This window comes from Macaca mulatta, chromosome 13, assembly GCF_049350105.2.
Source record: "Macaca mulatta isolate MMU2019108-1 chromosome 13, T2T-MMU8v2.0, whole genome shotgun sequence".
In the NCBI taxonomy this organism is placed as follows: Eukaryota; Metazoa; Chordata; class Mammalia; order Primates; family Cercopithecidae; genus Macaca; species Macaca mulatta.
In genome coordinates, this window is record NC_133418.1 from 95,916,976 (window position 1) to 95,932,498 (window position 15,523).

The window sequence follows — 15,523 nt, forward strand, 5'->3', positions numbered from 1 at the left end:
AGACATGGAAGGCAGGAAGGCAGGACAGTGCTGCTGAGCTTCATTTCTGCTGTCAAAATCCCCGCCAGACTCTACATCCCTGGCCTCCTAGGGATCTAAAAAATCCTGAAATGTTCTGATATATTCTAGGATAAAAGCAGAAAATGCAAGTCTCCTCACCTAACCAAAACATTTGCTCAGATGACAGGCAAACGCAATTCATTAAATTGTGCAACACGTAAAACATTTACTGTCAGCCTCTTGGGCATTTTTGGAGGGCTGCCTGTCTAGCAGGCCTTTAACCTGGTTCGGTCAGAATCAACAAAGAGCTAGATGGTCGCAGGGAAGCCCATGCTGGGGTCACAATCAGGTGAGAAGCAGCTCACTGGACTAGAATTACCCAAAGTCACTCTTAAGCCGCCTATGACAAGCCCAAGGCCCGGGATGACTTGCCTGCCCAGCCTCACCCCAGGGCTTAAGGAGGAGCCGGCCTAACTACACCTGCCACACAGGCAAGATGGGAGAGTGGCTTCCTCAGCCTGGCAGGGTCTGGAAATACATAAGTGAGTAGATTCGGGGCTTTCCAGAGCCAGACTCTCCAGGAGAGGCTCAGAACAGGGATGTGGAATGGATGTTAGGTCTAGGGGGCAAGTGACAGGGGAAAGAGGTTCTACTGGGGAAGGACAGGGGAGGCGGGCGTCTGCCAGAAAACTTGCTGGCATGAGGCTGGGCCCTCAGGGCCTCGTTTGCCTGCATCTGCCCCAGCGCGTGGCTGCAGGCTGGGCTCCCCTGCGAGAGCTGGGATGCTGCCCCTTCAGCCTTTGTCTTACCAGGCCTGCCTTGCCTATGCATTTGAGGTCACGGCCTTAGCTCTAACTCTTTCTGATCACACAGTTGTTAACCTGCCACTGGCCCCAGCCAAGGCAGAGCCACTCCTACCTAATGTGTCCAGAGCCTGAGCCCCAGACTTCCCTCTCCAACTGCCAGGACCCCATTTCACTGGCTGCTCCCCCAGGGGCCAACACCTTCCCTGCTTCCACAAGTCCTGGCCTGTGCTGTGCCCACACGCCCCTCCAGGCTTCTGATGTGGCTCACAATCGCAGCCTGTGCAGTTTCAGAGACTCGGCAGCATCTGCATACCGGTAGCACTTTACGCTCTGCATGCATCTCCATTTAGGGTGTTTCGATGGCAAAGCATTGTCTAGTCCTCTTCAGAACTAGCCAGAACTCCAACTTCTAGAGAAGGCTTTTAGTGATGCAAATCTCAAATTCCACTTGTCTTTTGATAAGCTTCGCAGATCCCATCAGAAGGTTCCCACAGGACCAACAGACACGCGCTGCAGCTTTTGCAGGGCAGAAGCACGATGTCCCTGAACACATTTGTTACACTCACCTCCAATCAGACCCATAACAAATGGACTGGATTCCATGACCACCTCGGGCTGCGGGTTTCGGGAGGGCTTGCCCAGCAGCTCACAGATGGACAACTATCGTCTCCAGCGGGCTGCAGCTTGCAGGGCTGTGCTACCCTTTTTCTTCCTAACGCTTAACACTGTCTACAACTGGTTTTGCTGCTGTCACATTTCATTTTGTTCATCACAAACCTAGTTACTGGAAAATTCTCTGTGATTAAAAAAAGTACAAGATAATAAAACCTTAGGAAAATAAGTAATTCTTTTATTTCTACTTCAAAATAGACCATGTACATCTGGAACTCTAAGGGGGAAAGTAACCAGGAGAATATTCCATCACAAAAATAAGATAAAAAATAATAATTGCCCATTTCAGATCCATCTTTAATCCAGCTGAAAAGGGTATGAGCTGCCAGTTGTCTTGCTGTCAGGGGCCACCCCTCTGTTAGTGGCCTTGTGGCTGCCTCCCAAGGACTCCGAGTCTTAAGAGTTCCTGGAGCATCTTGAGGACGTGCTTTGGCTGGCTGGCGGCGAAGTCCAGTAGGCGGGGGCCCATGTGCTCCTGGAGGCTCCTGGCCAGCCTGCTCACCACCCCGCGGATGTTCCCGCTGGGTCCAGGCAGGGTGCCCTTGCCTGTGGTGGTGTTCAGGAAGTGCCAGAGGATGGGAAGGACATGCCGCTCTACAGCTTGAGGCTTCCGGGGGTAAACTGAGGCCACCAGCACTGTCAGGCAGAAAAGGAGAGTCACTTGAGCCAGGCACTCTCTCCCTCTCCCACTTCCCTCTCTTGGGACACCAACTTTGTCCCCCAAAGGGCTGGCAACCCAGCAGGTGCAGAACCTAAGGATCATGACACATTTAGGGGCCTACGAAAATGTGTTAGTTTCTTTTAACATTAGTAGAAAATATATGAATATATCCAACTGATTTATATCTGTGCTTACACCAACCAGTCAGAAACTATAATTTTTAAAAGTTTTATGGAGAAAGGGGCATGCAAAGGCAGAAATATGCAGAATCTCTGACAATCATAAGGGTTCCTCCAGCCCAAGGAACAGGAAAGAGGCAGGCACACCTGGTTATAATCCTGCCACCATCAGCTGTGTCAGCCTGAGGAAGCCACCTGACCTTTCTGAGCCTTTTCCAAACCCATAAAGTAAGAATAAAAATGCTGAACCAACCTCTCAAGTCTGTTAGAAATTCGATAATAAATATACATAAAGTGCCTACCTGTAGGCAGGCAGGTGACAAATAGTAACTATAGTAATACTGCATTTATCCACATCACCACCTATGGAAGTCCACACAAATACAGAGAAAAACTACTGGAGAGGGAAATCAGGACCCTCTCGCATGAAGCATGCTGGCAGACAAGACAGCTGGGAGGGGAGAAGCCTAGCACAGCCTCCCGGGTGCCCGGATGCCAAACCTCAGGACCAGACCAGCAGCAGAGGCATGAACGTGCTTGTGAACCAGCAAGCTCTACACAGACCATTCCAGTGATGAGCCCCCAAATCTGGTTTCCCAAGGCCCCCAACCCTCTCTGACCCCCAGAAAACCCAGAAGCCAGCTGAATCTGCCAACCAGCTCTTCATCACCTGAGTAAATGCCAGGGCTGTGGCCACATCAAAACCACATCAGCCGGGCGCGGTGGCTCAAGCCTGTAATCCCAGCACTTTGGGAGGCCGAGTCGGGCGGATCACAAGGTCAGGAGATCGAGACCATCCTGGCTAACACGGCGAAACCCCGTCTCTACTAAAAACACAAAAAATTAGCTGGGCGAGGTGGCGGCGCCTGTGGTCCCAGCTACTCGGGAGGCTGAGGCAGGAGAATGGCGGGAACCCGGGAGGCGGAGCTTGCAGTGAGCTGAGATCTGGCCACTGCACTCCAGCCTGGGCGACAGAGCGAGACTCCGTCTCAAAAAAAAAAAAAAAAAAAAAAAAAAAACACCACATCAAGGGCTCTCGCGGGTCCCCAGAAGGGCTGCTCGGGCCTTCAGCTGTGGCCGCATTATCCTAAGCGCATTAGCACTAACGAAGCTGGCTTTGCGATTCACATGCTCTGCCCGTCATCCTGCCGAAGGATAAGTGCTGGAGCAGGCAAACACCACCAACAGCAGTGCTTTATGGATTCTGTGGGCCGGGAATTCTGTGGAATAGTTTCCATATCCTGGAAACTGCCTGAGCCCAGGGCTCAGAGCTTCACATCACAGCTCTACTTCATGCTCACAGCACCCCCAAGAGGCAGGATGCTTGTCCGTTTTCCAGAGGAGGAAAGCAAGACTCAAATCAAGGCAAAGGCCAAAGCAGAGGACAGAGGCCAAATCTGCCTGGACTCCAAAGTCCACACTCTTTCTACCTCACACTGTCCCCAAATTTCTAGGGATTCCATATTTCAGAGGCTGACCTGGAGCTTTACTTTTTATTTATTTATTGAGACAGTGTCTTGCTCTGTCACCTAGGCTGGAGTAGAATGGCACAATCATGGTTCACTGCAGCCTCGACCTCCTGGGCTCAAGTGATTCTCCTGCCTCAGCCTCCCCAGCAGCTGGGACCACAGGCATGCACCTCCACGCTCAGTTAATTTTTTTTTTTTACTTTTTTGTAGAGATGGAGGTCTCATTGTGTTACCCAGGCTGGTCTTGAACTCCTGGTCTCAAACAATCTGCCCATCTTGACCTCCCAAAGTGCTGGGATTATAGGTGTGAGCCACCATGTTTTATTTTTCATGAATCTGCAATTTGTCCTTCCTTCACCAGGACCACATCATCTAATCCCCTAGGATATCTTCCCCTGAGAGCCCCACAGGTCCCTCTGATTTCAAAGCCAGCCAGGAATAATGAGGAACCAGGGAAGATGCCCTGGGCCACCCTCTGGTCAGCCTCACACTCTCTTGTGACGTTTCTCAAGGAATCTTGGCTTTGAGGCAGCACCCTCGGAGCTCTTACAGGGAACCTCCGAGGGTCACAGTTCCCTCAGAGGTGAAGGTGGTCCTGATAACTGGAAGGGCAGGACTGTACCCTGTGGGTCACCCCAGCATTCCCAGGAAAGGATCCTGGAGGAAAGGGCTTGGAGGAGCTTTATAAAGTGGAGTGAAGAGGTACACTGGCTGGAAAGAGTTGAGAGTTCTGTTCCCCGTGCTTGAAACAGGCTGAGTGGGAAGAAAACAGGTGACAGGAAAGCAGTCCCTGTCAGCCGCAGGGTGGGAGATGAGGGGAAACTAGAAGGGGGACAGTGAGAGGGAACCACAAGAAAATGAATGACCCTGAGTAGCTACCTGCACTGAATAACGGTAACTCAAAGGTGTCCTCAATCCCTGTGGAATCTCACCTGCAAAAATAGGTGAGAACACAGAGATTTGTATGCCCGTGTTTATACCAACCTTTTTCACAATCGCCAAAAGGCAGAAGCAGCCAAGTGTCCATTGAGGAATGGATAAACAAAATGTTGTATGCACATTTAATGGAATGTTATTCACCCTTCGAAAGGAAGGGGATTCTGGCCAAAGTGCTGTGGCTCAGGACTATAATCCCAGCACTTTGGGGGCCCTAGGTGAGTGGATCACTTGAGGTCAAGAGTTCGAGACCAGCCTGGCCAACATGGCAAAACCCTGTCTCTACTAAAAATACAAAAATTAGGCTGGGCGTGGTGGCTCACACCTGTAATCCCAGCACTTTGGGAGGCCAAGGCGGGTGGATCACGAGGTCGGGAGTTCAAGACCAGCCTGGCCAACATGGAGAAACCCCATCTCTACTAAAAAAAAAAAAAAAAAAAAAAACAAAAAATTAGCTGGGCATGGTGGTACGTGCCTGTAATCCCAGCTACGTGGGAGGCTGAGGAAGGAGAATTGCTTGAACTGGGACCCAGGAGGCAGGGGTAGCAGCGAGCCGAGATCATGCCACTGAACTCCAGGCTGAGTGGGAAGAGAACAGGTAACAGAGCAAGACTCTGTCTTTAAAAAAAAAAAAAAAAAAAATAGCTGGGTGTTATGGTGGGCGCCTGTAATCCCAGCTACTCGGGAGCCTGAAGCATGAGAATGGCTTGCACTGGGAGACAGAGGTTGTAGTGAGCTGAGATCTCATCACTGCACTCCAGCCTGGGTGACAGAACGAGAACCTCTCTCTCAAAAAAAAAAAAAAAAAAAAAGGAAATTCTGACACCTGCTACAACATGGATAAATCTCAAGGACATTCTGCTGTGTGAATTAAGCCAGACACAAAAAGATAAACTGTATAATTCCATTTATATGACATACCTAGAATAGCCAAAATCATAGAGACAGAAAGTAGATGGTGGTTGCCAGGGACTGGGGAAGAGGGAAATGGGGAGCTAGTGTCTAATGGGGACATAGTTTCTGTTTTGCAAGGTGAGAGTTCTGAAGATGACTGCAAAAATCATGGACACTTACTACCACTGAACTGTACACCTAAAAATGGTTAGGGTGGTGCATTTTGTTGTGTATTTTAACACAATTCTTCTAATGGGGGGTGCTGTGGTTTGACTGTGTCCCCACCCAAATCTCATCTTGAACTGTAGCTCCCACAATTCCTACGTGTCATGGGAGGGAGCCGGTAGGAAGTAATTGAATCATGGGGGCAGGTCTTTCCAGTGCAGTTCTCATGAGAGTAAGTCTCACGAGATCTGATGGTTTTATAAGGTTATAAGGGGGAATTTTCCTGCACAAATTCTGTCTTCCTTGCCCCCATGTAAGATGAGTGGCATGATTGTGAGGCCTCCCCAGCAACATGGAACTGTTCATCCATTAAACCTCTTTTTCTTTCTAAATTACCCAGTCTCGGGCATGTCTTTCTCAGCAGCGTGAGAATAGGCTAATACAGCAGGGAAAAGCGAGAACTATCTCAAGAACCAAACCCAGCCACGCACCCTCCACCCCCATCCCCACCAAAGGCTGGAGGCTCCACCTGCCCCCGACAGAGCCCCCTTCCCCATCCTGCTACATTTGATCCACTCTTGCTCCTTGAATTCTCTTCCGCAGAGTGAGGCATGTTTACACCTCAGCCCCCAGGAAGCTCACTCCATGGGAAGAGTAGCAGTCCCCACCCAAACTCAGTTCCACAGCTCACACCACCCTCTCCGCTCACGTCTTGGCTAATTGAACTCAGGCTACTTCAGAGCCACATTCCCCAGGTGCAAGGATGTGGCAGTCACCTGGCTGGCAGGTGTTGACTTTTAAGCTGGCAAAGATGGCAAGGCCCTTCTGGGGGCCAGCATGAGGGAGAAAACCCCATTAAACTCAAGCTTAGAAGCAGCTGAAGTAATTAGCAGAAGATTTACTCCTATTAAGCTGTGCTATTATTAGTCCTCGCCTGTGTCAATAAAAATTTTCTTCTCTGTTCCTGGTGGACACGGAGTTAACAGAAGACCTATGGAGAAGCTCTTGCTTTTGAGGTCTCTTGGAAATAGACAAGAAAAAATTACAGTAAGTGGATAAGGTGAAGATACTTGCCCACCTCTGGGCCCTGTAAACTACCCAGACAAGGACAGGTAAATCAGAAAATGCTGATTTTGAGCAATGGCAAAGGGTTCCGTGTCTGGTGTCTAGGACCATCTTACTTACCTACCCTGTTCTCCCCCAGCTCACCTGCAGCCGGCCCTGCCTCACTCGCACCTGCCTTCCCGTAAGGTAAGAGGCCACTCCAGGAATGCTGGAAGGATAGAACCCAAACAGAGGCAAGGCCAGGAGCTAGAGATGGGGCAGAGGAGAAGCTGAAAGGGCAGCTAGTGTCGAGGTCCTCAGTCATGCAGCATGTGCCGGGCCTGTCTCTGAATGCTCACAGCTGGGCTAGGAGGTGAGGGCAGCAGAGAGACCAGTGATACCATGTGGGATGCAGTCTTGAGAAGTACACGGGAAGAAGGTAATGCCAGAGCCAAGCAAGCATCCCCCAGGTAGAGGAAGAAGAATGGAGAAGGCTTTCCGGGCAGGGCAGCCACGTGTGGGCAGAGCAAGAGGCTGAGAGACTGGCCACTGTGTGGAGGGTGCATACAGGCACCCAGGAGGCAGTGTCAGGGCGAAGCAGTACAGCACAGGGTTGGGGGCTTGGCTCTGCAGCCAGGCTCTCAGGATACATCCTGGGTTCCTCACCAAGGGACCTTGTGCATTTCACTTTTCTAAGCTCCATTCTCCTTTTCTCCACCAAGTGGAATCTACATCCTCCTGGGGGTTGGTCATGAGGATTCAATGATCCAGTGCATAGAGCTGGGGGTGGGAGGAAGGGGGCACATCCTAGAGCAGCAGTGACAGCTGTAGGCCACATGTGGACCTTCCCGAGGCAAAGGAGGAGGCTTTGTGCAAGCAAAAATGATCATGAAACCAAGATAAGTAACCTGCCCAAGGTCAGGGCTGCTGGCAGCAGATGGGTGTGTGGACACCTAAGCCTGTGTCCTTTCTGTGTTGCCACCTCAAGGATCACAAGAACAGATTTCGGCCCTGGAATGAAGTCAGTTGGACTTCTCCTGTAGACTCAAAGCAGAAACAGGATTGGAGTAACCCTTCGTTAGCTGGAGCTTGAGCAAGGCTGAGTAGATTCAGACCGAGGCCCCGTCTCCACATAGTACAGTCCCAGCACTGGCCAAGGGGTCCTGTGGGGTTGAAACCCAGCCGGTGCCTGTTTGCCAGGCTGCATATGCTAAAGGCTGCACATGGCAACTTTTTCTAATTCTCTTGATGGTGCTGTCAACTGACCAATCCATATGCACCCACTAGGCAGTGTCTATCTGGAAAGGGAGGCTTTTTCTGACTCACACAAAGGTACTCTATAGGCTAGAAGCAGCCTTGTTTGCAAGGAGGAAGAAACACACACAGGTTGAGTGTCCCTTATCTAAAATGTTTTGTACCAGAAGTATTTCAGATTTTTTTCTGATTTTGGAATGTTTTCATGATACTTACCAGTTCTACATCCCTAATCCAAAAATCTGAAATCGGAATTGCCCCAATGTACATTTTCTTTTAATGTCATGTCAGCACTCAAAAAGTTTCAGATTTTGGAGCATTTCTAATTTTCTGATTAGGAGGATTCAACCTTTAACAGTTTTTTAGAGACACTTTTGCTTTTGTACAAACCTACCTAATTTTGATCAAAACAAAGATTGTCTTCTGGCAATATGGAGATTGTCACACACACAAAAAAAAGATTATCAGAATTTTAAATGATTGGGGGGGAATTATTTCAGGTCTAAGATAACTGGGTGAATGGTTCGACCACAGGCCAGGAGAGAACAGAAATCTACCGGGAGGCTGGGTGGGGTGGGGCTGGGGGTGCTCACCTGCCAGGCGATCGGTGACATCCAGCACTGCACGGCCACTCAGGAAACGCACCCGCCCAGCAAATGCTGGTAGAAGGCACAGGTTGTCTGAAAGAGATGGGGGATGTCAGTGGCCACACTGCTGGGGACTGAGTGACAGCGCTAGGGGTTTGTAGGGCCACATACTTACAGTGCCTGCATGGGGATGAGGCCTTTGGGGGAGCTGAATTAATTTTTCCAGGTCACAAAGGGGCCACCTAAAGTGAATGTATGTAGCGTGTTTGGGAAAGAATCAGTGGCCTGAAATAGCTAAACTGGCTCCCAAACAGGCCTCATTTATTCCCGCAGATCTGATTCATATTGCCTCTGCATCTCAAAATTGCCATGAGTTTTGGGACAAAATAAAGTAGATAGGTAGGTAGATAGATGATAGAAGATGAATGGATGGATGGATGGATGTTGGAGAGAAGATATTGGAGGATGGATAGATAGAAGATAGATAATAGAGAGGGGTGGATGGATATACAGATACTGTTTTATGGAAAACGGAATCACTGAGCCATGATTACACAAAGGTCAGTAAAAGGTTAGGATTAAAATTCAGAAAGTATAGCTCTTCTCAAAGCCTGAATTTGTGCTTTAACCACCAAGATGTACCCACAGCCAGTGGTGGTTTATTTCTGCACTGAACACATACTGATATCATCTATGTAATAGGCATGGAGCTAGAAGCCAAGTAAAACCCAGTACTCCCATCCCCCTCAAGAGGCTCCTCTGACAAGCAGACGGATGCTTAGACATGAACCCTGACACCGGGTGAGAAGCACTGTGCTCTTGTAACCAAGAACCTGCGGGTCTGAAGCCAGGGTGACCGACTGGCCCTGGTGGGCCCAGGCTCTCCCCATTTCAGCACCGTCAGTCTCGAGTCCCGGGAACCCAGGATGCTTGGTCCTCCTATCCAGAGCAGAAGCACCCGGCTGGCTCTGGCAGGGTCCGAGGAGGGAGTTTGTGGGTTGAGGAGCACGTATTATCATCAATGGTTTATATATGACCTCACTGCCCGGGCCTGATTTTTTCCTTACTTGTAAACTCCAGGTGGTCTGAGTCCCAGACCCAGCATGAATATACTTGCAAAGATGGCTAAGTTTATCATCTATATGCCCCAATATGTCTTTCAGGAGGTTTGGGGAAAGAGGGATTTTAACCCTTTTTTAAAAATTGTCCCAGTGCCCCTGCCCCCAATCCCAGCTCCACCAACCATCCAGCCACACCCAGCTGCGAGGCACAGCTCCCTGGCTGCCCAGCCATGCTCATGGGTAAAGCTCTAGGGACTGAGCACCACCCCCTTCGTATCTTGAAAGAACTGAAATAGTATGAGTGTTTATTACAGAGATGAGCCACTAATGGTGAAAACACAAGCAAATGGGGTGAGGACGTTTCCGGAATAAAGAGGCTCTCGGGCTCCTTCATATTCCTGAAGTCAACTGCAGCAGGACCCCATTTCTACTGAATTTAGAAGCCGCTCGTTCCTCTCCATTCTAGCTGACACCTCCTGGTTTCTCAAACTATTAAACTTGAAGAGCTGCATTTCTCACAAAAACACACAAGATGAGAAAAATGGGGCTGTCCTAGAAAGGTGTGCTAAGCTGAGAAAGCCACACCATCCTCAGAACCTTCTCCTTGTGGACTGCAGAGAAACCAGCACGCCAAGCTCCCAGCATTTTGCAACCACAGTAGTCACAGCTTAATTCAGTAGCAGGTGGGGCAAGTAACAAAATGCACTTTTCAGAGATGTGGCTTTGGGGCTTGCCTGCACCTGTCAGGGAGGTGAGGGTGGGTGGCCTGTGTGGTGTTAACATAGCAGTCCCAGCACGTGTATCCTGGGACCCAGGAGCCGACCACCTCAAGGCCAGACTTCTCTTTGCAAGGGTCAGAGTTTTTAGAGCTCTGCACGAGGAAGTCTTTCCAGACTCACCTTTTCCAAGTTCCTTCAATACCTCAGCACAGAGCCCCTGCATCCCTGGAGAGGTGCACTCCGTGCTTTGTTTTTCTCATCAGGCAAAAGTTTAGCTAAGACCTCATCCCTGCTTGCCTTGCTCTCCTCCTGAGGGATACACAGGAGAAAACGTACCCAGGTACATCTCTGCTCTTTGCAAAAGCTCCATCCACCCATCAAGAGGCTTTAAAATAATTTGTCCTGGGAGATAAATGAGATGCCAGCTTCTAGAATATTGCAATTAGCAAGATAAGGTCTCAGGGTGCGTTGGTAAAGCTGTCAGTTGCATAAGAATAGGTTTTCATATGAATGGCACCTGTTTGTTTCCAGGTGTTTCTATTTGTCCCACCCCTATCATTTACCTGGGCTCAGATTTGAAGACAAGGACTTCTTCCTCCTTGGTCACTTCCCACAATGCTCAGTCTAGAACATTCTCTAATGTAAGGAACATGGCTGTGCTTTGGTCAAGGATAGGCTGAGGTAAACACCCAGAGTGACTCAGCAAGTTTAGAGTACAGACGTATAACTCCACTTGTTATCACAGCCATAACATGGGAAGGCCATGCCTTGGCCCTATGCCACTATGGTCTGTAAAAGGCATAATTGCCCTGCTGACACTGTGCAGGCTTGTGTGTGCCCAGAGAGAGAGTGAAGCTACTGTCCCCTGTAAGAGAGAATGACCGTCTGCAGATGGACATGGAGCCAGGAAACGGCTTGTGTCCAGAGGGGAAGAGTTAAGCTGCTGACCCTGAAGGCAAGGGAGAGCCGGCGCAGCTGTGTGTGGGAGCCAACAGACTTAGCAGCTGAGACAGGGCAGATGGTGTGAGAGAAAGCTGCTGCTGAGAGCTGCTGCTGAATAAAATCATCTTTCACCTGCCTGCAGCCCCCTGAGTGTTCTTTCTGCTCATCCACCCACTCCCTTCAGACCTCAGCCTGAGCTGGAACCTGACCCTGGACACGTCTAGACCTGACATGTAGACACAGCAGGGACTCGCGCTTCTGGCCCCAAACATCCCCTCTCCCCAGAGCCAGAAAGAAGTGAACTTGGGGAACACTTAAAAATGCACATCCAGCAGAGACCCATGCCAGACCATGCTCCCACGGTGCAGAGCACACTGCAGGTGCTGAATAAATGCTCGTAGTGTGCAGGGCAACGTCAAAACAGGACACAGTGTGCCTGGGCTGGTTTATGAACCCCAGAGCACTACACCCAGGCAATTGGCCTGTCTTTCCACTGGCCACTTTTAGAGTGAAGCCTCATCTTCAGGTTACCTCCAGGTTCAATAAGACACACTAAAGCATAGCAGTTATAAGAGCTCTGAATACAGATTGCCTGGGTTTGAATCCTGGTTCTTCCATATTTTACTGTGGAACACTGGACAAGCCACTTAGCTGCTCTATGCCTCAGTTTACCCATTTATAAAATGGGGATGATACTAATAGCTTTCTCATAAAGTTGCTGTAAGGGTTCAATGAACAAACAGTGCTTAGGATAGTGCCTAGAGCATATAATTACTATGCAAGTATCAGCTATTATTGTTACTATTATTACCTTAAAACTCTGAGAGCCCAGCAACCATCGTGGTAGAGAGACCAATGAAGAGGCTAGAATCTAAGTTTTAAAAGCTGAAAATCTACACTCCATTAGCCTAGCCTGGGGCTTTCCTAGGCTCCTTTTCTGCATCACAAGGAAGCAAACACGGGCCTTGCAATGGAGAAAAAACAGCCACCAGCCGCAGCTCAGAGACTCTGTCATTCCTAGGCTCAGACTCCCCTGTCTACAATGGGGTGGAGGTCTAAGGGGCCTTACGCCTGTCCCATTCAGCCAAGCCCTGAGGCTACTGGGCCACATCATCCTCTGGCTACTGGGAAGCCAGAAAAGAACTTTTAAGAAAGTGTAGGAAACCTGGTAACAAGGACAGTGGCAGCAAAGAAACTGGAGTCAGACTGGAGTCCCCCAAATAAGCACAAGACTTGGTAAGTAATGACATGCTGGTTTTACCAGATTTACCATGGCTGCCAACACTAGGTATGTTCATCTAAAGAAAAAACTGGGACTGACACACTTGCACAGAAACACACAAGCTATGGTGCAGCCACCTGATGGAGCTGTTAAAAGTGACTCAAGGCCGGGCGTGGTGGTTCACGCCTGTAATCCCAGCACTTTGGGAGGCCGAGGTGGGCAGATGACCTGAGTTCAGGAGTTTGAGACCAGCCTGGCCAACATGGTGAAACCCCATCTCTACTAAAAATACAAAAAGTAGCCAGGTGTGGTGGCGGGAGCCTGCAATCCCAGCTACTCAGGAGGCTGAGGCAGAAGAATCGCTTGAACCCAGGAGGCGGTGGTTGCAGTGAGCCCAGATCGTGCCACTGCACTCCAGCCTGGATGACAGAGCCAGACTCCATCTCAAAAAAAAAAAAAAAAAGTGACTCAAGAGTATAATCATCTGCAAATGCTTATGCTCTGATTTTTTTAAAAGCAGGATGCAAATCCAAACTTATAACACAACTGCTGTGCTGAACCCCTATTGACCCCCATTTATAGAAAGGGCATCTGGTTCAAGAGGCCAAAGCAGAGACCCAGAGCCAACAAACAAGACACGGGGTTTTATTAGGGGCTTACATAGGGGGAGAGAGTCTAGTGGCAGTGGGCTGAATGGGAGAGCCTCATAGCCCAATGGCGGAGGGCTGGGCAGGAAAATCGCAACCACTTGCAAACAGCATGCAATTTATATAGCATTTTCACCTAACACCCTCCACCTGGCAACCTTCATTTACCCCAAAACTCAGGGCCTCAATCCCCTGTATGGCTCACGTTCCAAAGGACAGGTCGGGGGCTCAGATGTGCCTCATAAACAAGGAACGAATCTCTGAGTTGGCCACTCCCAGATTCCCTGGCTCAGAAAACACACTTAGGTGTGTCTGCCATTCAGGATCACTCTAAGGGGATGCTTAAGTTATTGCTATCAGCTGCATTTACCCTACAACAATGTGCACAGAAAAAAACTCAAATTGAGAAATGCCAAATGTTAATAATGGTTTCTCTTAAGAGTTGGGACTATAAGTGAGGGATTTTTTTTTCCCCTTTCAACTGTTTTGTATTTTCATTTTCTCAATAGTAAGTATGACTTCTTTACAGTGGTAGGAGTGAACTTTAGGTTTTTTAATTAACTAGAAAGACTGCCTAGTAGCATGGGAAACTGGGTAGTGTTAAATGAAAGAAGCAAAATCAGAACTGTATTTACATTATGATTTTTAACCACGGAATTTGTATATAGACAGACAAAAATAGAAGAGAGATTTTTAAGCAGTTTGTATATTGGAGAAGCATCACGGATGCGTTTTTAAATTCCATTAACAATATAATGTTCATATGATTTATATAAGGTAATAAATTTAAAGTCAGAAAGCAAAAGAGCAAAAGTAGACTTGAAGCCACCCCCATTCCAGGCTTATCTGCTCTCTCTAGTACTAACCAGGGGCTGGAGTAAATTAAGAAAGTTCCTTTTGGCACAGAGAAGCTTGAATGCTGAGGTCTGATCAGGAGAGGATGAGCTGTCAGCAGCCTGATGTTTTAATTAGCAAAGTTTCTTCTGTAACTAATCCAGTGACAGAACCCAAAGACAGAGCCACCCAGTTCTACTCAGGAACTTCTTGATCCCAGAATAATTCCCCTGAAATCAGAAGGTATTGGTGCTGAGTAGAAAGAATGCCACTTGAGCCTTGATCCCAGAGAGGCCTCAAGGCTGGCAGTGACGGCGGAGGTCAGGGAGCAAGCTGCCAACATGTCTCATTCCTTACTACCTCCCATGAAAATGACATGGGCAAAAATCCTCACCTGCTCTGCCAACCAATCCTCCGTTCAACCCCAGAAACCAAGGGATTAGAAGAGATGATGTTGGCTTCTTTATCACTGAATTCTAGAATTAGTGAGTTCTAGAAGGTCCCCCAAGAAGGCCATCCTCCCAGCTTGGCTGTGCCATCTGGATTTTATGCCAGGAGGCATCCTAGCTTGCCATTATTCTTGATCCCCTTGACCTCCAGTTTTGCAGGAAATAAACAGTAACCTGCTGAGCTGTTGCTTTGTGACTTTCCACATTTAAATATTTCACAGCATGCAACAGTTCATCTCCAGCCTGGAGCCCAGAATCTCTTACACAGCATGAAGAAAGAGGTTTAGGGGAAAACTCCTTCCCATCAAAGAAACTGGATCATATCCAACCCAAGCCACTTCCAGGAGGGGCCTCAGGTGTTAAAGGTCCCCCAAGAAACCACTAGAACCACGAGGCTCAGCTTGGGTGATTTGGGGGGACTTCATACCCCTTCTCTTCCATCCCATTTGATGCACTCTCGGCTGCTACCACCCAATCCCCTGGGACAGCGGGAACTTTAGTTACTTCCATCCGCAGGGCAGGTTCAGACCATGACAGGCAGATAAGAACCATTCCCAGAGATGGATTCTACCCTAGGTACTCCCTGGCAATGATGAGTTCCCCTTGTTGGTAACCTACTCCCTCCAGTTCTGACCTACATGGATGTGGAAATCAGCTTGTCACTTCAAAGTTAGGAACACTTTCAAAACCCGTTTTGCTGGCTGGGCTGAGAGGGTGTGGCTTACAGCAAAGTCATCAGGCCCAGATAGCCCATGCCTCACCTGCTCAAAAATTACCTGGATCCAAAACAGTATATTTGGCCAGACACGGTGGCTCACACGTGTAATCCCAACACTTGAGGAGGCCGAGGCTGGTGGATCGCCTGAGGTCAGGAGTTTGAGACCAGCCAGCCTGGCCAACATGGTGAAACCCCATCTCTACTAAAAATAAAAAAAGTTAGCCAGGCGTGGTGGCACACACCTGTAATCCCAGCTACTCAGGA

General features: G+C 48.9%; 1 protein-coding gene across 1 annotated transcript in view; it reads right to left on the reverse strand.

Annotated features, from left to right (window-relative positions):
- Window positions 1-1,686: 1,686 nt before the first annotated feature.
- The window catches only part of TOGARAM2 (TOG array regulator of axonemal microtubules 2), a 77,402-nt gene continuing 63,565 nt past the window's right edge, over window positions 1,687-15,523 (reverse strand). The window contains 3 exon segments of the mRNA XM_077958771.1: window positions 1,687-1,874; window positions 1,876-2,114; window positions 8,674-8,760. Of these exon segments, the coding sequence (XP_077814897.1) occupies window positions 1,776-1,874; window positions 1,876-2,114; window positions 8,674-8,760 (425 nt within the window). The 3' untranslated portion in view covers window positions 1,687-1,775.